We start from the raw sequence: 22,715 nt of genomic DNA on the forward strand, positions 1-22,715 counted from the left end.
AGTTTCAAGTTGGAGGCAAAGACTAATAATGTTACGACGGGCTACTGAAAAGTTTTGAGCCTGACCAAGGAAAGGTAGGGTATGCCCTACCAACATTTCTCAAAATTGCTTCCAGTGAGTCAAAACCTCACACGTTCTAGAGAAATGTTGGTTTCTCAGAATGCAAAAGATGGAGAACCAATCCCTACTTTTTCTGTGTCAGACTCAAAACTTCTCAATTACCCCTTGTAGGTCAAATCAAGGAGCCTTCCACTGCCACATCCACCATGGAACCACCTTGGGTCCTGGACAGCAGTCACCCAGACAGACATCTGGCCCATCCTCACTTCTATAAAGTAATTATGTATGTCGCAGCCAGCTGAAACATGGGTGTTCCCTTGGCCTTCCCCATTCGCTTGGATCCTCAACACCAAGGCACCTGCATGCTGGGTCAGGTGTGGAGAAACACACCAGTTGGCCAAAATGATACAGCTGTTGCTCCCTCACTACACAAGTGATCGTCCTCATCTGAGTCCTACCAAGAGACCATTCTTTTGACACAAAGCCATTTCAGTAGTACCGAAGGATCCTCCAGAAGAGACCAAGTACTAAAGGTATCCAGATATAAGTCACTGGTTAGCATCTAAGTCTCACCACCATACAGTAAGACAGGAAACACCAGTACCCTAAATACTTGGACATTCTTTCTAATGATGTTGAAACAAATTAAATCCATTCCATTTGACTTATGACAGATATCTGAAACTCTAAGGGCTCATTAACCGGGGTGTTCTATGATTGAACACATAGCTGGTGTTTTCTTGGACTGAATTACTTGAAGTAACTCTAAGTTTGCAGGTGTCACGCAAAAAAAAAAAACAGAATAAAGGGTTCAGCTCCCTTTGTTTCAGATAAACTTTCCTTTTCTGTTTTGAAGGGGACATTTTTTGTAACATGTCCACGTGCTGTTGGTCCTAGCTAATGTGTTAGTGTTGACCATTTGGACAGTTAAGTCCCATTTCCATGTTTATTTATTTAGAGTAGAGCCAGAAAGCCCCTCTGTGATAGCAGATTGGACAGACACTTGGTTCTTTCTGAGAGTGAGTACTTTTTATCACCATGCATTATATGATATTCATTAGTTGTTTATTGTTGTCATAGGAACAAATCCCAGGATTAATTTTTTTTTAAACTGAAAATTCTGAAACCGTAGGGATGAAGCATGTCTGGGTGCTTTCTCAGTGCTTTGCCACTGAGGGAGGGGGGGATCGACCCAATATGGACACAGTGCCTTTGCCAGTTGAAGTGTGAAATGTCACATACAGTATACTCTCTGATTAAAAAAAACAAACAATGTTTTTCTGACATAAGTTGGCCTCAGATTGAGACATTTTCTGTTCTCTGACATTTTCAGTCATGGTGGCTTCACGGTTAGCACTGATGCCTCACAGCAAGCAGACTGTGTGGTTGCTTCCTGCCTGGGGCTTTTTGGGTAAAGTCTGCATGTTCTCCTTGCATCTACATGGGTTTCCTCTAGGCAATTTGGTTTCCTACCACAATCAAAAACATGCTTATTTAGGATCTGCTCCTTTCTCTGCATCTGGACCTGCTCCCTGGACTGTGGCTGCCCACTGCCCCTAGTGGTTGGATTGTGTCTAACTCTAGTTAGGATGGGTTAAATGCAGAAGACAAATGTCACTGTATGCATGTACAATGACAATAAAGGCCCTTATTTTTATTACTACTAGAGTGTTGTCCGTGGGGAACCACAGGCTCTAGATTGGATAGTGTTTATAAAATAGGTAGCTGACATTTTTCAAGTTTATATAATAAGTTGGAATGGTGTGTGAGCCAAGAATGTTTGTTAGAACTTTAGACCTTAACAGTTTTTAGAAGAACTCAATCCTTTTATTTCCTGTTAATTACGTAATAGTAATGTTAATTTACTCTCTTAATGGATTTATAAATTGTATAGGTTCTTGTTATCATATACACAATTATTATTATTTTATTTTTACTTCTATTTTCTCATTTGATTTTTAAATGGGCTGCAATGGGAATAAGTGTTTTCACTTTCTTGTGTCATCCATGTATTTGTAACGTATTTACAATTATATTATGTACTTACATTGAATTTACTAAATAAAATCATGCACTCAAGCTTTTAATATATAGATGATTTACCGCCCCCTGCTGGATTGGTGTATGAGTCCACAATGTAAATATCAAAATCTATTTGTCCAATGCTGTTTGTTAATATCCATAGCTTCTCCAGAAATATTAGCCTTATCAACATTTTGTTTTGGCAGCATTCATCCTTGACCCAAAATACATAAGCATACCAAAAGAGAAATGTCAGCTCTCCCCAGTTTGCCTGTGATCGAAGCTATACATGCACACACGCTTTTATTTCTACACACCCACAAACAAAGACGGTGGTGGAAGGCATCAAAAGCAGTACAGGTTTCACTCATGGTAATGGCAACATGACACTTAACTAAACTGACTAAACCAATTGAACTACAAAATCACAATAAATTAATAACACTAACAACACTGTTAAACTAACATGACCCACAACAACAACATTTAAAACCCCCAAACCCAAACTCCCATGGTGCATTGCAGCACAATGTCTATTGTTCACTGGTTAGCTCATATCGCTAATTTCTCCAAAAATATTAGTCTTATCAACTTTCCATTTTTGCAGTGTTCATCCTTGACCAAAAATACATAAGAATACCAAATGGCAAATGTCAGTTCTTCCCAGTTAGTCCGCGATCGAAGTCAAACACGCATACTTGTACACAGAGGCCACTTGGCTATTGTAATATAGATTATGATGATAAAATAGTGCAAATTTTCCAATTTTCCACACATTTTTAAAAAACAACTAGTCTTGTATTCCCATCTCCTTTTTTTCAGTGTAGAAAGCTATTTGTTCATCCAAGACAAGAGCAATTAAATGCATATTTTATGTGTGGGACAATTTGCCCCATCAATTAAATCTTCTGCTATAGTCTAACGGAGGAGGGCTTTAAAATTTAATACTTTCCTTGATGTGATGTCATTGAGAAGCGATTAAGCTCCACACTAGCATGAAGGCAATCTTTTAGCAGATTTTATACTGCTGTTATGTTGTGGGGTAGAAAATCACTTTTGTAAAATGTTGAAAATGCCGCTTCCAGGGCGCCACAGCACTGGTAAAAATGGCCTAACTTTTGTTGTGACAGGGGAGGATCTTCAAGCACAGGCACCAAATTGTAGGATTTTCAGGATGTTTCAGACAAATTTGCAACCACATTCATGTCAAATGTAAAAACAACAGTTTTGCACAATGTGTCACACATAATTAAACATTTAGTGGTCTTCATCTGGCCAAAACAATGTTTGTATTTTTTGTACTACACATTCATGCAGTAATCCAAATATTATTCTCAACCTATTCATGTCCTGTATTCATAAAATCCAAGGCAAAAAGCTCAATTAGAATTCAATTCCTCTGGAACACACACGCCCCAAGTGAAGGAGTTCAAGTACCTCAGAGGGTCTTGTTCACAAGTGAGGGGATGATGGAGCGAGAGATTGGCCGGAGAATTGGCGCAGCAGGAGCAGTATTGCATTCACTCTACAAAAAGGGAGCTGAGCCAAAAGGTAGAAGCTCTCGATCTACTGGTCAATCTTCGTTCCTACTCTCACCTATGGTCATGAGGGTTGGGTCACGACCAAAAGAACTAGATCACGTTGAAAGGAGCCAGCTGAGGTGATTCAGGCATCTGCTAAGGATGCCTCCTGGGCGCCTACCTAGGGAGATGTTCCAAGCACGTCCATCTGGGAAGAGACCCCGAGGAAGACCCAAGACTACTTGGAGAGATTATATCTCCACACTGGCCTGGGAACGCCTTGGTACCCCCAGTCACAGGTGGTCAATGTGACCTGGGAAAGGGACATTTGGGGTCCCTTGCTGGAGCTGTTGCTCCCACGACCCGATCTCAGATAAGCAGTTGAAGATGAGTGAGTGCACAAATGCTAAAATCTGCATGGATGTTCTCACAAAAACGTTTAGGAGAAAATCTGGCTTTGATCTCGACCCAAAATGAATGGTGCACAGATGCGCCTGGTATCAACAAGCCAGCTGAGTTTAGGGTCGCTCCAAACATTAAACATTGCACAGACTTTGTTACAAACCTTAATTTGTTTCGCAAAACAGTATCAGACGAGTTGGGTCTCATCTGCAAAGAGTAGCAGGTGTTCCTTATCTCCATTTGTGCAGTGCTTGTGTAAATACACACTTACCAGGATCTGGTTTCTTGCCAGCAGCAGGTGATGAATATCTTTTGGCCAGTCCTGCATGACCGTAGTCAGCTGCCTGTCTTGGCAATCCAGATATTTCTCTCCCGCCTCCACGTATTCCTGACACTCCTGAGTCTGACGCCTCACTGCCCTGACCCTGCCCCTTCCCCTTGCGCGGCCCCCGTCGCCCCCTTCCAATGCCCCCGACCGGGGACCTCTCCCAGGCTCCGCGGACCGGAGGAGCAGCAAGAGGAGGAGCATGGAGAGAAGACGCATGGTGGGAGAGGAGAGGAAGGGAGGCGTCTGTGCGATCAGGTCAACCTTGGAAGACCGCTGTTGGAAGAACGTTGTGAAGAGATGCAGGATGTCTGTCACAGCTGTGTGCACGAGAAAAACAGAGAAGATTCATTCTTTTAAGGACTTCGGTGAACAGTTCACACTAAATATTTCCAGTTTATCTAATTAGCGTCAGTGTATAATTTGAGAAGTGTTTATCTATTTGTTGGCCTTCTCCTTGATTATCACCAAACTTGGTATTTGCGTGACAGTCAACCCCAGAGTTGCCCTCAAAGGGTTTGTTTTGCCAAAAGTCAAGGTTATTGGGATTAAAAAGTCCTTTTTTTTTTTTTACTTTCACTCCAATGGGCACCAAAGTTGGATCATGCACTTGCTTTCAAATCAGAAGGTTACTGGTTCAAGACCACACATACACATTCTCCATGCATTACTTACCACAAATAGAACTTATTATCCTTGTGATCATGATTGTTTTAAGGTGCCACCTTTAAAGTAGATAAACCTCAATAGATTGTAATATTTGGTGCCGAAATCTGTATATTAAAAATCAATCAATCTTTGGACCATAACAATAATAAAAATATGATGAAGGGTTTTTTTTTACATGAGCGATACCTGATACCTACAGCATAGGTACCCCTGTCAACTGGCTGCAGTTTATGGTTGTTTGGTGCAAATATTTGCAAAACAGTGAAGATTAAATGTCTTTTTCAAGCAGCAAAAGCAAATACAGTACTTTGCAAAAGTTTTAGGCATCTCAGAGTGATAAAAAAAAATTAGCGTTTGATGTTCGCCCCTTTTTTATTGGCATGTAAACACAAAATCAGTTCTAACAAAAGTGAATATTTGAGCTGTACATTTTATTTATATTTATTCTATAATCATAATTTCTTTGTAAGTGTATTGCCCAGTAGAATGCAAATGATAAGTTGCGTTTTTCTTATTCTACATTTTTTTACATTAAATTACCCTTATATTATTTTTTAATAATTATAGGCTATTGTTTTGCGTACAATTCGTACATGTTCAATAAAGCCCCTCCATCAGTCATAAACAATATTTACGTTTTAACGGCATCTGCAGCAGGGCGTGCGTGTGCACATACATGAGCTTTTGACAAGAGTAGAAATTAGCATGCACGTTGTTGTCCACAAAATGTCTTGTAAATCACTCCAGAGGTGTTATCAGGTTACAAAACCAACATTTTCAGTTTTAGAAGTGTTTATTTCTCACTAGCTTTTACATAATATATGACAAAGAGGTTATATTGACACACAAACAAAACAGAGTTTGCAGCTAGCTAAGCCAACCTGTGACGACACCACGCTAACATCCGCAAAATGTCTTGTAAATCACTTCAGAGATGTCATCAGGTTCCAAAAAAAGCATTTTCAGCTTTAGAAGTGTTTATTTCTCTGTAGCTTTTATATAAGATATGACAGAGAGGTTATATTTAGACACAAACAAAACAGAGTTTGCAGCTAGTTAAGCCAGCCTGTGACGACACCACACTAACATCCGCAAAATGTCTTGTAAATCACTTCAGAGATGTCATCAGGTTCCAAAAACAGTGTTATCAGCTTTAGAAGTGTTTATTTCTTGCTAGTTTTTACATAATATATGACAAAGAGGTTATATTGATACACAAACAAACAGAGTTTGCAGCTAGCTAAGCCAGCCTGTGACAACACCACGCTAACATCCACAAAATGTCTTGTAAATCACTTCAGAGATGTCATCAGGTTCCAAAGACAGTGTTATCAGCTTTAGAAGTGTTTATTTCTTGTTAGCTTTTACATAATATATGACAAAGAGGTTATATTGACACACAAACAAAACGGAGTTTGCAGCTAGCTAAGCCAGCCTGTGACGCCACAGTGCCACTCTGATTGGCTGTCATCCCCGCCCCTACAAAAATGGAACAGAATGTGACTTTTTAACCTTTTAAAATAGGTCAGGATTAGCCATCTTTGAACTTGTCCAAGGTCTGTGTCCCAAGAACATTCCCTGAGACTCTGTCAGTAATAGGACGGGACTTATGCTGAGCATAGAGGGATGGACGGATGGAAAGCTGGACTCAAAGTCTTCGCAATACCCGATGGCCATATTTGATGGTCTTGGGTAAAAATCACTCATAAATAGAAGCTAATTTTCATACTGATTATCATTATTATTATAAAAGTCACTTATTTAAGGATATTTATCAGGTTTTCACAGTTTTCGTGCTTTTATGAATCATTAAATGTGCCTAAATCATTTGCACAGTACTGTGTGTGTGCAAGTACAATAGAATGAATTATTCATTTGTCAAAAATGATGCAAAAAGCCATTTGTTGTGTTGGCAACACAGCACATCATGAAAAAAATAGAGTAAGAAAAGGAAGAAAAAGGAACTTGGAGCAAAAAAAGTAAGACATTTGTTCCATATTAACGATAGACTGTATCTGAATGGTAATCAGAGTTGAAAGCATCTTTCAACCTCACCGTCTTAGTTTAGTCTTCTACACTGCTGTGCCATTTACCAAATGTTCATCAACTGTCAAGATGTGTTTGTGTGTGTTTGTAGCCAACATGTCAGTTAGACTGTTTTCTAAGTTATTTCCCATGTAAAATTTTACGATTTGCACGCAAAATTGCCACAAAACCACTTTTATCTGACCTGATCAACTATGAAGAAATCAGCTGACTTCTATTTTCACAGCCCAGATGTCAAACTATCTCTACTGCCAGACTATCAAACTGTCATCAATCACAAAGACGGGAAATATCCAGATTTATGGCGTAATAACGGTGGCTCGGTTCTGCCACACGGCCACTTCTTTTGGAGCCCTCGCGTGCTGATTGTGCACATGTGAGTTTATGGTAAAATAAGTGACTCATGGGTCTCTTGTGTGAGCACAGGAAAATAGCAAGGTGTGCAGGTCTGCCAAAAAAGGCGCACATGCTGATTCAGTCTGACTGCACCAAACCGCAACTCACTTACAGCCTCTGCTGCAGTGGAACAAGACTGTCAGTGCACGTGGTAAAGGACAGACTGGGCATGTTGGGCAACTGTAGACCAAAACAAATGAGAACATGTAACAGGACGCACTTTCCAGACCGCAAAGCGCCAATTTATCAATTCTGTAGAAGCAAGCATCAAAGCTCAGTGCGGCGTTGTACAGCTGTGATGTCATATTTCACTTGACAGTTTGTCTTCAGCCAATCAGTGGACATGTTTTTATGTCTCCCCAAGGGTGGTGTATCTCCAGTGGATGATGACATAGCTGATGAAAGACACATTTTAACACATGGCCAAGACTTGTGCCAGTTTAAACAGACTAGACTTAGAGTTGGAAGGTCTGGGTTTGTGGGGGCTGGGGGTGTCTTGAGAGCGAACAGGTTGCAGTCGCCATTGTAATAACCAACTGTCACTATTGCAATTATTTTTCCATTATTTTTCCAATGCATGGGAAACCCAACCACTACTGTGATAGTTAGTACAGCAGATGGGACAAATGCATGGGGAACCCAACCGCTACTGTGACAGTTGTTACAGCAGATGGGACAAATGCATGGGGAACCCAACCGCTACTGTGATAGTTGTTACAGCAGATGGGACAAATGCATGGGGAACCCAACCGCTACTGTGACAGTTATTACAGCAGATGGGACAAACGCATGGGGAACCCAACCGCTACTGTGACAGTTATTACAGCAGATGGGACAAATGCATGGGGAACCCAACCGCTACTGTGATAGTTATTACAACAGAGGGGACAAACACATGGGAAACCCAACCGCTACTGTGATAGTTATTACAACAGAGGGGACAAACGCATGGGGAACCCAACCACTACTGTGATAGTTATTACAACAGAGGGGACAAACGCATGGGGAACCCAACCGCTACTGTGATCGTTATTACAACAGAGGGGACAAACACATGGGAAACCCAACCGCTACTGTGATCGTTATTACAACAGAGGGGACAAACGCATGAGGAACCCAACCGCTACTGTTATAGTTATTACAACAGAGGGGACAAACGCATGGGGAACCCAACCGCTACTGTTATAGTTATTACAACAGAGGGGACAAACACATGGGAAACCCAACCGCCACTGTGATAGTTATTACAACAGATGGGACAAACACATGGGAAACCCAACCGCTACTGTTATAGTTATTACAACAGAGGGGACAAACGCATGGGGAACCCAACCGCTACTGTTATAGTTATTACAACAGAGGGGACAAACACATGGGAAACCCAACCGCCACTGTGATAGTTATTACAACAGATGGGACAAACACATGGGAAACCCAACCGCTACTGTTATAGTTATTACAACAGAGGGGACAAACACATGGGAAACCCAACCACTACTGTGATAGTTATTACAACAGATGGGACAAACGCATGAGGAACCCAACGTCTACTGTGATAGTTATTACAACAGATGGGACAAACGCATGAGGAACCCAACGTCTACTGTGATAGTTATTACAACAGATGGGACAAACGCATGGGAAACCCAACCGCTACTGTGATCATTATTACATACAGATGGGACAAACGCATGGGAAACTCAACCGCTACTGTGATCGTTATTACACAGATGGACCCCATGGGGAACCCAACCAATATTGCAATCAAAAATTCAACCATCATGGGAAACACAATTATTATTACAATAATTATGACAAAAGAGGGTGAAAATGGATGGAAACTCAAAATATTGCAATACAGTGGTGGTGAAAATTGAATGGGAAATTCAACCACTTATTATTGCACTGGCGATTGGGTTTCCCATACTGCTTCACCTGGTATTGTTCCATTGGGAAAGTGGCTATCTTACAAAAATATGTAGAAAGACTCTTACATTTGGGGAAAACAGAAATTGGTATAATTGCTAACATTTATTACAATCGTGATTGGATTTGCTGTGCATTCTCGCCTGTTACTATAATAATCATTACATTACACATCACATCATCATGATTTGTGTTGTGAACAGTGAGTCATTTCATGAAGCAGTTGTTTCATTTACTGTTTTGAGCATTTGCAAACACTGGATCATTTTCCAGTGCAATTGTTTATTTTGACATTACAAAACTATTACAGTTTTCCAAAACAGTTCATTCTTTTTCTCAGCCTTTTAAAACTCTGAACATTAAAAAGTAATTTTTTCACGAGTGTTTTGAGCATTTGAAACACTGCGTCATTTCCTAAATTTACATTTCAGGTTCAGAATGTTTCAAAAAAACTGAATTACTTTCAGATGAATGTATTTTTTCCACAACATTTCAAAACTGTGAATAACTGTTTCTTTTAGTAGTTTGAGCCTTGTGAAACACGGAGTGAATCATTTGAGGCATTTGCTTCAAATGCCAGAAAAGGTTTAATTTCTGCTATAATTTTGAGTAAGTCTGGAAGAGTTTAATCCTAAAATCCACACTCTAGCTATGCGTTGCGGTAACTTTTTAAAGAAGCTCCTCTTCTGTCAACCCATTTTGGCAATAATTCTTCATTTTCCTTTAATGTCCAGTTATTCCTCTCCAAATCATTTGAGCCAGCCTGCCCAGATCTTTTCCACATCACAGCTGTGGTGCAGAAAAATTTAGCACTTCTGAGAAAGCTTGAGTTGTGTCCAGACGAGCATATTCAAGACACATTCCAGCTGTGACCATAAAAAGCCAACTGAGCCAACCAACCCTGTGGTAACCTCATGCCCATACTGGACCCTAATTAGTCATTCTAACTAATATTCCTGCCCGGCCTAGTTCACTCTGGTCTGTCTACCCTTTGGAAAAGTGGCTTCCCAATGTCTGTAAACCACCCTCCGGGAAAACCATTTGAACTCAATACCATTTTCTTTATTTTTTACTGCTGTCTTTACTTCACATGAACTACAGAAATATGTCATTATGGTCTGTGGAAGGAAGAACAAATGTGGCCTGCGGGAGGAATCTGAGGCCCATTTGAAATAACAGCAGTCGGTCATATGCTAGAATGAGAGTCTATTAGCAGAGGTGACATATGTGCAATAACGTTTAACCCATCTATAAAAATGATAGAAAACTCACACTAAGATTTATATTGTTACATTTTGCTGTGCTTATTTTAGCTCCAATGTTTGGTTGAATCTTTTTACCCAATAATGATACGTCTATCTGAATCAGAAGTGATGCTAGAACTATTTTGCATGGTAGCAATGCTACACCTGTTAGCAAAGCAGCAGACCGCTAACGCGATTTTTCAGCTCCGCTGAGCTGCGTTGGTGTGAAACGACTTGCTTCCTAACAGTTAATAATAAACACACTTCAGTCTCAAAGAAGCATATTACAACATCAGAGTGAAACTAGAAATCCAGACAGCACCATTGTGGAGAAGCTAACACTACCATGAACACCACTAGATATATTTGGAAGCAATTTAATTCATATCATTTATTAGAATTTCAATTTATTTGAGTGTTTGTAACAACATTTTGACAGTGCTGGCTCACAGAGGCTTAGACATACATAAATACTAATGTATGTAAACAATTTTGTGAACATGTTAGCACATGTAGGAAGAAACCTGAAGCCATTTTATTTTCTTCCATTTTCTAAATATTTTCAGCAATATTCCTTCAGTGATTTCATTATTTGATTATTGCTATATAGATCTCATTAGGGATTGACAATACTATATTTGTTCACCTGGTTTATTAAAATGGAGGGGCCAGAAGCTTGATGCAGCAGCTATTGTTTTGTAATCATACAAAAGTAGGTTTCAACTAATCTGATTTAATTAAGTTAGTCTGACATCGCCTAATCATGGGAAGCAATTTTCAGTAAGACCAGGAGGCGGTAATTAAAGCTGAGTCACTCTTGAGCATTGCGGCGCTACCCTCAGGGCCAGGCAGTTGGACAGACACACAGTTTTTGTAATTTTCCCTGTATGTACCACCACAATGGAGAGGAAACTCCAGCACAAGAAAACAAGTTGCTGGCCAAAGGACTTAAGGAAAGATTAAGCTCAATAATAATAGTAAGCAAAGAAAGAAAGAAAGGCTATGTAAACTAGCAAAAAGAAAGTTAGAAGAAAGAAAACTAAGCTAAAACTGTAGTAAAGAGAAGTTAAGGGAAAGAAAGCTAGTCAAAGGGATGCAAGAAAGCTAAAGCTCAATAATGGTAGCCAAGCAGCAAACAAAGAAGAAGAAGAAAGGCTAAGCAAACTAGCAAAAGAAACTAAGCTAAAGCTTTATAAAAGAAAGTTAAAGGTGAAAGAAGCTAGTCAAAGGAATGCATGAAAGCTAAAGCTCAATAATGGTATCCAGCAAGCAAACAAAAGAGTAAAGAGAAGAAAGGCTAAGCAAACTAGCAAAAGAAAGTTAGCAAACGAAATGTAAGCTAAAACTGTATAAAGGAAGAGTTAAAGGGAAAGAAAGCTAGTCAAACTGAATGCAAGGAAAAGCTAAAGCTGCAATAACATTAATCCAGTCAAGCAAACAAGAAAGAAAGGCTAAGAAAACTAGCAAAAGAAAAAACTAAGCTAAAGTTGTATAAAAGAAAGTTAAAGGGAAAGAAAGCTAGTCAAAGGAATGCAAGGAAATAAAGCTCAATAACAGTAAGCAAATAAAGAAAGGCTAAGTAAATTAGCAAAAGAAAACTAAGCTAAAGCTGTATAAAAGAAAGTTAAAGGGAAAGAAAGCTAGTCAAGGAATGCAAGGAAAGCTAAAGCTCAATAACGGTAATCCAAGCAAGCAACAAAAGAGAAGAAAGAAAGAAACCAAAAGAAAAGAAACCAAACTAAAGCTGTATAAAGAAAAGTGAAAGGAAAAGAAAAGCTAGTTAAAGGAACTTCATGAAAGATAAAGCTCAATAATGGTTTATAAAGAAATAAAGACAGAAGTAAATTTTCAAGCAAAATCACGATAAGCTAATGCTAGAAAAAGAAATAATAAAGAAAGCTAGCAAGGCACCATATGGATTAGAATATTTTTGGTGCATAATGTAGCGAAAGTACAAAAGAATTTGGAAAGGAAGTTGTAAACTTCCGCCAAAATGCTGAAATGTGCGAATTTTGAAGCAGCACATACTTTTTAATAAAATAGAAGTATTCATATTGTCCAGGAACAGCATGGATGGATTGTAGGGAAGAGAAACAAAAGACAGACACTCAAACAGAGATGAATGTGAACACATGCTGTGTGTCTGTGTTTATTTTCTGAGCCGTCTGTGGGGTCACATGGGTCATTTGGCTTTATTAGACCAGAGGACACACATACAGTCCGGTCTGTAGCGCCATCACTCATCACCTAGATCAGGAAGGAGAACACGAAGGACGAGAAGAGAAACATAGTTGGAGACTGCATCCATATTTACAAACCATGATACAGACTATCTTTGCTTCCGTAAAGAAGAAAGTGGAATAGAAAACCAAGTCTTAAATGTCACAGGCACCAATTGCCGTGATGTCAACTGAATGTAAATTTCCCATCGCAAGGAGTGACTGATTTAGTTGGTTTCAGGTGACACTTCTCTGTTTCTGTAAAGCCCTGGAACACACAGGAAGAGTTTAAAAACCCTCACCAACTGGGGTAAAACTCTAGCCACACAAACTATGTTTTTGGCCCACAGTCAAAATACAGGACCACTTTGTGTTTAGTACAGACTCCTGTCATTAAAATCAAAGGTTTGATATAAACGCTACGACTCCGACCAGTCTGAGGCCAAATATAAATCCAAAACCATCGCACCACAAGAAATGTGCCAGCTGTCTTTGGTGGTCTTATTTTCTGCTCACAGGCAAAAAGACAAGACAAGAGGTAAAATTGTGTGAAAATGGCTTTGTAAGCATATTTCGAGCAGAAAAATAGAACTAATATAAGTCACCAGGTGTTTTAAACACAGATGTTCAAGGCTTTAGTCAAAAATACCCCCAAAACACTATGCGTACTGGTCCCAAACCAGGGACCAAACAATGTAAATAAAAGTCACATGTGGGCACACATTCCCCTCATTGCACTCTGTTTATGTACAAATTTCCTATGTATACATAGAGCTTGGCCACAACAAGTACCTTATTTTGTATTTTCACAAGACGCATAATAGACCACTGAGCACTTTACTGCATCTTTTTATACATATGTGTATACATTTAATAGGTTTATTGCTAACTATGCAGAGTTGTTGTTGTCTTACCAAATCTGAAAAATGTATGTCTGTGACTTTAATGCCTCTTGGTCTTTGGGGTCAACAGACACCTAGGAAGAGTTTATTGAGTCACATGTTTGCTGGACAGGTGTTTGATGATGCCACTATCTTTGCAGAATGAACGTCCACGTCTTGTAGGTCCTAGTGCTTCCTTTCTGTATGGTTGTGATTCTTGCATGCTAACCAGTCACCTAGGGTAATGATGACTACGAGGTCTGTTAGAAAAGTATCCGACCTTTTTATTTTTTTCAAAAACCTGATGGATTTGAATCACGTGTGCTTGCATGAGCCAACCTTGAACCTTCGTGCGCATGCGTGATTTTTTTCACGCCTGTGTCATTTGCTTGTAAGCAGCCTTTGTGTGAGGATGGGTGGAGTCTCTCGGCGTTTTTTCTTTGCATGGAAATGGCGGAACGACTGGAGCTGTTATGTGTCGGACGCAGCTCGGAGAACCGACCAGCGTTTGAAGGACCCAGTATGAAATAAGCAGAGCACGGTACAAAGGCTAACTGAATTTAATACATAACAGTGAAAATGTAAGAACAGAAAGGTGCGGCCTGGCGTGGTGCGCTCCCAGCAGCGCTAACGGTCCGGAGCCAGAAGCTGTTTCGGACCCAAGGACCCCGCCGACACCCCCCAGGTGGCCGCAACAACCGAGTCTGTGAAAGAAGGAACCATTATGTGAGTCCACACTCTACACACAGAACACTTAAAGGTGTACAAACAGCAAACACTTCCTGGCTTGATTACTGATCAGCTTCCCAACCTGCAGGCATGGAACATCCGGTTCACAAAACTCCACCGCAGTGGAAGCTGATACATGACTAACAAACAGCTCAATACAATAAGGTGTGAGGGACACCACATTTACTGACTGTATAACTGTTAGTCACAAAATCTAACGTACCTCAGAGTGTGCTGACGAGCGTGAGACCTCACCCCCTCCTCTTTCACAGACTGTGCATCAAACCTGGACGTTTCTCTCAGCATCGCTGCTGATGAGATGGCTCCCGAGACGACGATCTCACCCGTCTGGTCACAAGGTCGAGCTCTGGCAAATACACACTGTGCACTCCAGTCTTAAATGCCAACATGCTCCAATCCAGCCAGATGCACCTCAGCTGTGAGTCCTGAGAGTCGCAGGTGATCAGGGTGAGGTCCTGACAGCCTCAGCAACACAGCCACTCAGTCCCAAATGCACGCCACCTGGGAGGAAAACAAAAAGACAAACAAACCGGCAGCCAGGCCCCCCCCAGCCATATAACAGGAGCAGCATGACTGCATCAAATTTTGCCACAAACTGGGCAACAGCCAGGTGGAAACCATTCGGATTATTCAGACAGCTTTCGGTGACGATCCTCTGGGCATCACACAGATTAAGGAGTGGTACAACCGATTTAAAGACGTCCGCACAACGGTGGAGGGTGCGCCACGCTCTGATCGGCACTCAACACGCTGAAAACGACCAGATCATTTCCAAAGTGAACGCTGTGGTGATGTGGGACCGTCGTGTGATTATTCAAGAAATTGCTGAAGAAGTGGACACCAGCACTTTTTCGGCACATTCACTGTGAAAGAAGATTTTGCCATGAAAAGAGTGGCGGTGAATCATCGGCACGAAGCTGATGGCGCAGCAACAGCGCCTCCGTGATGAAGCTTCACAGGACATGTTGCAAACTGCCCTGACATGTCCAGCTTGTCCACAATTTCTCGGATAGTCACACGACTGAAAAGCCACCGAAAGCCATCTGAATCTTCCGATATGGTGACGAGTCTGGGCATGTCACAACATGTCCTGTGAGACTTCAACACGGAGGCGCTGTCGCTGCGCCATCAGCTTCGTGCGATGAATTTCGCCGCCGCTCTTTTCATGGCAAAATCTTCTTTCACAGTGGAATGTGCTGAAAAAGTGCTGATGTCCACCTCATCCGCAATTTCTCGAATAATCACACGACGGTCCCACATCACCACAGCGTTCACTTTGGAAATGATCCGGTCGTTTCAGCGTGTTGATGCCGATCGGAGCGCGGCGCGCCCTCCACCATTGTGCGGCCGTCTTTAAACCGGTTGTACCACTCCTTAATCTGTGTGATGCCCAGAGGATCGTCACCGAAAGCCGTCTGAATAATCCAAATAGATTCCACCTGGCTATTGCCCAGTTTGTGCCAAAATTTGATGCAGACGTGCTGCTCCAGTCGTTCTGCCATTTCCTTGCAAAGAAAAAACGATGAGAGACTACACCCATCCTCACACAAAGGCTGCTTACAAGCAAATGATGCAACCGACAGGCGTGAAAAAAATCACACATGCGCACGAAGGTTTCAAGGTTGGCTCATGCAAGGACACGTGATTCAAATCCATCAGGTTTTTGAAAAAAATAAAAAGGACGGATACTTTTCTAACAGACCTCGTAGATGTCGAGGATCCTTGAATACCTTTGAAATTACTTTGTGCCAAACAAGTGGTTAATTAGCTCTTGTTTCACTGGACATGTCTTAGTGTTGAAAAACTAGTACCTGGAGAAGGCCAAAAGAACATAGATAGTGACTTGCAAGAGGTGTGGAGGAACGAGTTGTGGGCCTAGTGGGATGCCATCCAGGAACCACGACAAGTGGTGTGGTGGATGGAGCAACGCATGCTCCCACCTGACATCTATACTCCACATCACCCTGTGACCCTTTCTATGGTGTCTTGCTAAGAAAATTATACAACATGCAGAATTTACATATATGTTGTGTATTTGAAAACTGGATATAAAAATGATTTGCCTTAAAAATAATACCCCTTGAATTAAAGCTAAAAAACTCTACAATACAAGCACATCTTAATTGTTTCATTTCAATTCCATTGTAGTGGTGTACATAGGCAACTGTCACTATTCAAATACTTATGGACCACACTGTATGACTACTTTAAGGAAATCGTTTATCCATAAAGCGCTTCTGAATAAAATACTACCGAGGCTGGCAGCCCACATGAACGCGTCACGCTCCAATAACTCTTGACAGGGTACTGGAGATGGAAAGACTTCAAGCCTCCAGACTAAACAGTTTCAGAACACAAGGTCTACAGTGTAAAGTGGCAAGAGAAAGGAACAAGGACGGAACAGCTGCGAAAACAAGTTACAAACAATCAAACTGTCTCTTCAACAGACACATCTGCAAATTCATAATCCGACCAAATGGAACGCATCAATTCAGTTATACTGGAAAGAATTTAAGACAATGACAAGCAGCTAGAGTCTAGCTGCTAGGACACTACCCGGTATGCAACAGACTAGATTAGGTAAGGCAGGCAGTAGGTCCGTCAGCTAGTGGTAGTTTTAATTATAGGGAAGAAAAATAGCAACAGTAAAAGTTTGAGAATTAACCAAAGAATGAGCTTTTTACTTCCAAACAGATCACCCATAACCTGCACAGATGATGTCTCCTTTGGGTTCAATTACCTGTGTGTGTAATGGGGTTGTATTCCCCGGCAAGCCTCAACCTCCAGTACTGAAAAATGAAGCCAATGCAGAAGTGCCAAATCTTGCAGTTCCTTGAATGGCCACTGCAGGCTGGCTCCAAAAGTGAGTCACTCCCCACACTATGTTAAATTCTCCATCTTTACAGCATAAATAAGCATGCTTATAGCGTGGTGCACAAAAACACTTTGTCTCCATAGTAGTTTTCTCATTTATGCTAACTGTGCGGGGGATTAGTTTTTATATAGCTTATCAAGGCATTTTAAGGCATAAAGTATGAATAATGAGGATTGTGGTGCATCAATTGACAGCCAGTGTGCACCAGCCTGCCCAGGCTGTACCCCCATTAGCAGAAGCAGCTAGCAGTGGCTGCTATCTGCTGTGGATTCAACCATTTTTACCATTTCTGAGCATTTTATAACAATATTGAAGATAATATGGCTTGCTGTGCAGTTAATTGTACTGTCTGTTAGTACAAGAAGCCTGCGCTCCAGTATATCCGCTGAGTGAACTTTAGTGTTATCTAATTTGTAGTTAGCACCGTTAGCACTAATTAGCAGGGATAGCTTGGTGATACGTATGCACCTAAGCCACTTCTTATAAAAATGACCACCCAGTCTCCAAAATGTGTAATAAAAACACCAGAAACCAAGATTAGCCTGTTAGCTTTAGCTTGTTCGGTAACGCCAATGGTGGCAGGCTGGTTCAGGCTTCATTCGTCCCACTCAGATCATGGCGGATTGCCCACACTCCACCCTGTTACCTATTTGCGGGTTGGCCAGGAGATAAGTAGAGTCAGGCACGGCCAAGATGGCAACATTTGGAACCATGTCATTGGAGCCCCAAACCCGGTCTTCGATAACCTGTGGGTGATGTCATGGCAGGTTTTCCCGTATATATACACACACACAGTCTGTAACAGAGGTGCCATGGAATGTTAACAAAGACATGCACGAGGAAAGGCTGATGGTGCAGACCGTGAGAACATAAGGAGAAGAGGGGTGAAAAGTCCAACCGCAACACGGCGCGAGACGATGATTGACGCACACTCAGTCATCCCCGCGAGTCTAAGTGAATCCAGATGAGCTTATTTCTGCAGATGACGAGACACTCACAAGACGGGCAGATAGTGAACCCGACGCCCCGCCAGGGCCTTTCGAGAGCAATCTGATCTATGTGCATTTATGTTTATGTGAAACCTGTTTTCTCTCTCTAGCGGGGATCCAAACTTACCCACGCCAACGTCAACCCTGGCAAAAGGTCACCGTCTCGTACATAAATGTGTGTGTGCTCGAGTGTTTGACAGCCAACCAGCTTGTTCCCTTTCAGCTGACATTAAGCAGGCACCACTGAAGTCTCGCTTTCTTCCCTGGCTGCATCTAATTACGTTCTCCAAGAGAAACTGTTCACTATGATTTGCTTAAAAAGGTGCTGATGTTTGCATCAAATTTAGGCCTTAAATCTTGCTCTTGATGTTAAAAAAAAAAAACCTTCTGGAGAAATGTTTAAAAAGTTAGCTTGAGCTAATTTGTAATGCTGATGAAAACCTTTTGTGCCATCCCCAGCCAGACATTCTATCTATTGTCTAATTCCAGTTTTAGTTGTATATGTCATCTCAAATTTGCATATGCATATAAAACAAGCTCAGAGCTCAGGAGTTTATCATAATTTTCGATAATTTAGCCAGCATCCACAAACCACCCACCAGGTGGCAGACACATCTATGGGAAAAGACATGGGGAAAACAAAAGTTGCTGCTTCAATCAGTCTGCTACCTCAAACTTCACCAAACACAGTATAGTTTGTCATCATTATATGTTCTTTTAATATAGTGAGTTACAAGAAGATAGCATTTATTATTTTTGAGTTATTACCTACAAAACCCCGTTGGGTTAGAATCACTCATTGACTCAGCTACATTTTTGCTTCTCGAGTCCTACGATTGCAGTGGTGCAGATAACAATGATTCCTTTGCCAGTGATTTTGGATTTAAAGATACTTTTGAAGTCTTAAATTTTACAGGTATGGTGATTTTTAAATGCGTGGAAAATAAGGAAGAGTTGCCTTATTTTATCTAAAGACTTGCAGACAGGCCTCATTAGAGCTGCAGGGAGTTTAAAAATCTGTCATGAGACGCTTCACAGAGCTGTCACACAAACGGATAATCTGGTTGATTGGCTTGGATTGTTGCCGCGACGTGCACATGCGTACAAATGCAGTTTTACACACGTCCCCCCACATAAACTGTGCAATGTGAACGAGCAGAAAAAAAACGGCACTCTTGTGCTTTGTAATCAGAGTAAGTCGGACTATTTTTTATAACTGTGTGTGTGTGCAGACTTCCTGAGTGAAACCACACGCTGCTCCACAGGCGGCGTGTGTAATTTTGCTGAACGTGCACACTGCCATGAACCTCCACAGATGTGCAACCACTATATGCGAGTGTTGTTAACGGCAAACTTTGGAGCTCGCTGCGGTGGAGAAAAATCTGACCCTGGATCAGTTGTAAGCCTTTTTGGAAAGATCAAGAAACACCTGTCTGCATTTGACACGACTCAAACCGTGTCCACAATGAAAGATGAACCCTTAAAAGGTGTAGTCCCTTTTGATTTTGTATAAAAATGATTACATTTAAATCTAGTTATTACAACGTGCGTTTATTTTTATAGTATATGGCAGAGTTACAGCTAATTTACTGGCCAAGTATTTAATTTACGGAAGTGGGGAATCTACCGCAAATATTACATGTAAACTTTTCACTCAGTCTGTACATATCCATTTTGGCCATTCCCAGCACCCGTACTATAATGCTATGCTAACATTAGCATTATAGACAAGCAGCTGGTTTTGTCGCTTGATGGCCGTTCCCAGGTGTGCGCGTCAACTTCCCCGTGAGATGTCTCATAAATCACTTCAGAGGTGTTACCCCAGTTGCAAAACGTTTTTAGATTTAGATTTGTCACCCATTCTCATGCTTTTTTTTGTCGTGATACCATCACAAAAAGCATCACAATTTCGTAGTGCATTATTTTAACCTACCCGCTAACCATACCCCCTTTTGTGATACTACCACGAAAATATGACACATTTTGTGACGGTAACACACAAAACAACGCGAGTGATTAAATTAATTCGATTAAAATCATTTTTCGTGATACTATCGCGAACTGGCATGAGATTTGGGTTGTTTATTACTCACTAACTTTACAAAATATATGACAAACATACAATACGGTTGGTTTCCGCCATCTTGGATCAATTGATCGCAGTGAACAACTAGCTGACGTAACGCTGCCTATTCACTCATTGGCAGTCATGGTGTCGTGTTGCTCATATTTGCATAAAATAGACTCCAAGTCTGTTTTGACCCCGCCTAGCTGGTGGCAAAGTGATCCTTGTCTCTTACCGCTACAAACGCCCAGAGTCTGATTGAAAATGAATCTTAAGTTGTCACTTTGCCTCTGTCACTTGCCATCGCTTGTATAGCTAAAGTGACTGTACCTTACAGGGCTATTCCACAGAGCGCCGTTCCTTCATGTTTAACCCCGGATAGCAAATCGGGGCATGTTTTGAAACATCATAGTACCTTCTTGATCCATTTTTCGGAATCTTGAACAAACTTTGTATATGTAGTAGTTACAGTCATCTTCGGCACCAGATTTGAAATCGGGATCCAGTTTTTGAACTGTTTAAAAATTTCATCCTGATTCTCAAAATCGTGGTCACGTCCGGGTATTTGAAGCCTTAACGGCTTCAATCATGCCCGAACTTCGTTAAACGGGGTATTCGCAGTGACTACACCTTGAAACGTGTTTGATAGTGCTCCATCGGGGTAAAAATTTGAAGCCGAAGCAGCGTTTGTTGCGGTTTTTGTTCAAAGTTGAATAGCTCACTCGTGTATGGCCGAGGGCGCAGCTCCTTTCTTTCCTTTTCGGGCGAGTTGCCAGGTCTGCACTTTATAAGCCAGCCTGTTAAGCCGTTTCATCCCATATTTGCACTTTTTTGGATCATGGGCAATCATAGTAGAACGGCACCCTGTGGAATAGAAGACTTGCAAAAAAAAAAAAAATCTAATTAACGCTAGTTTGATTGTGATTTCAGAAGTAGTGGCTAGCTTGAAAACCATCAATTTTCTTTTCTTTTGGCAATTTCACTGGCAACTCATGGTCAGGAACATTTTTTCCAAACCAAGTTTCCCAGCATTCAGTTTGCGGGTCGGGAAATCTCTTCCTTGTCAAAAATTTAGTTGCCACATGAAATGTTTCATGGCATCCTGCCATTGTATTTTTACCCAGGTGGGTCAAAATTCTCAGCTGCTTAAAGAAACGGTTATTTTTGATCTTACTGGTGATATAAAACACTGTGATCCCATTTAGTTGAACACTAAGGAACAAAATTAAAGTGATGCAGATGAAAATCTTTTTTTTAATCACTTAATAGTGCAAAAAATAAAAGGCAATACAGCTTTAATCTTTAGTCTTAAACTGACATAACCACCAGTTGCAGTTACAAAGTCAGTGCAATGAAAATAAAACTGACTTCAGCAGTTCCTCAACGACGAAGGCGGATACTTTGCAAAAGTGCAAAAAAAAAAAAAAAGAATACTAATAATATCCCATGAGATGGAATTAAGTCATAAAGTGTTGCGCTCTGTCAGCTCAGCGCTCTTCATTCATACTTACGAGTGCAAAGCCAGCTTTGTGATTTCATAATGCTCATGCACATACATCTAAGCTGCAGGCTGCATGCAGCGATCATTGTCCGACGGTGAATCTACATGGACAGCAGCTGCATTTTTTATGCACTTTGTGCAGCCGAACATCAGAACCAAAATAAGAATCAATCTGTGTCAGTGCGTGAGTGTTACATGTAAGAAAATCTAGTAAAACAGGAGGCTAAGCCATCTTGCAGGATACTGTGCAATCCTAGAGGCTTCAAGGATCTAATCGTATCTCAGACTACAGGAAACTGGTGCCAAGACTTGTCCCCCCAAAAAAATGTTATTGCATATTAAATATGATCTCATCGGGAAGCAAAGGAACGTTATGGGAGGGTGAAGATAGATATGCTGCACTTGCAGATATGTGTCCTACCTGTGCAGGGAGAGGATCTGGTTCCGACTCATCCACTAGGACCTGCAGATCTCCGGTTGGTCCCGCGTCCCCGGCTCCTAATCCTGTCATGAGCGCTGCGTCCAAGCCAAGAAAATCTGCTGGTCTGCCTGTGACTTAGTGCAGAGTGAGGGATGCACAACTGGCTTATTCTTCTCTCTCTCTCTCTCTCTCTCTCTCTCTCTCTCTCTCTCTCTCTCTCTCTCTCTCTCTCTCTTCCTTTTCACCCACTCAGCTGGATCACAGTGTGAAGAGTGAGACTGTGGGTGGAAGTCAAACTAATTCTCCAAGGAGCCATGAGGCTGCTTCTGGTTTAAATGTTACACACCTGCACATGTGCACACATCCAGACTGCAACCCTGTACTCAGAAAGAGGGAGAGAAAAG

General features: G+C 41.3%; 1 protein-coding gene across 1 annotated transcript in view; it reads right to left on the minus strand.

Annotated features, from left to right (window-relative positions):
- lrrc17 (leucine rich repeat containing 17) overlaps nucleotides 1-22,512 on the minus strand; it is a 53,292-nt gene extending 30,780 nt beyond the window's left edge. The window contains exons 1-2 of the mRNA XM_034163405.1: nucleotides 22,312-22,512; nucleotides 4,276-4,649 (exon numbers count right to left, since the gene is read on the minus strand). Of these exons, the coding sequence (XP_034019296.1) occupies nucleotides 4,276-4,548 (273 nt within the window). The 5' untranslated portion in view covers nucleotides 4,549-4,649; nucleotides 22,312-22,512. The remainder of the gene's footprint in view (nucleotides 1-4,275; nucleotides 4,650-22,311) is intronic.
- Between the last annotated feature and the right edge of the window lie 203 nt (nucleotides 22,513-22,715).

This window comes from Thalassophryne amazonica, chromosome 22 (assembly GCF_902500255.1).
Source record: "Thalassophryne amazonica chromosome 22, fThaAma1.1, whole genome shotgun sequence".
NCBI classification, from domain to species: Eukaryota; Metazoa; Chordata; class Actinopteri; order Batrachoidiformes; family Batrachoididae; genus Thalassophryne; species Thalassophryne amazonica.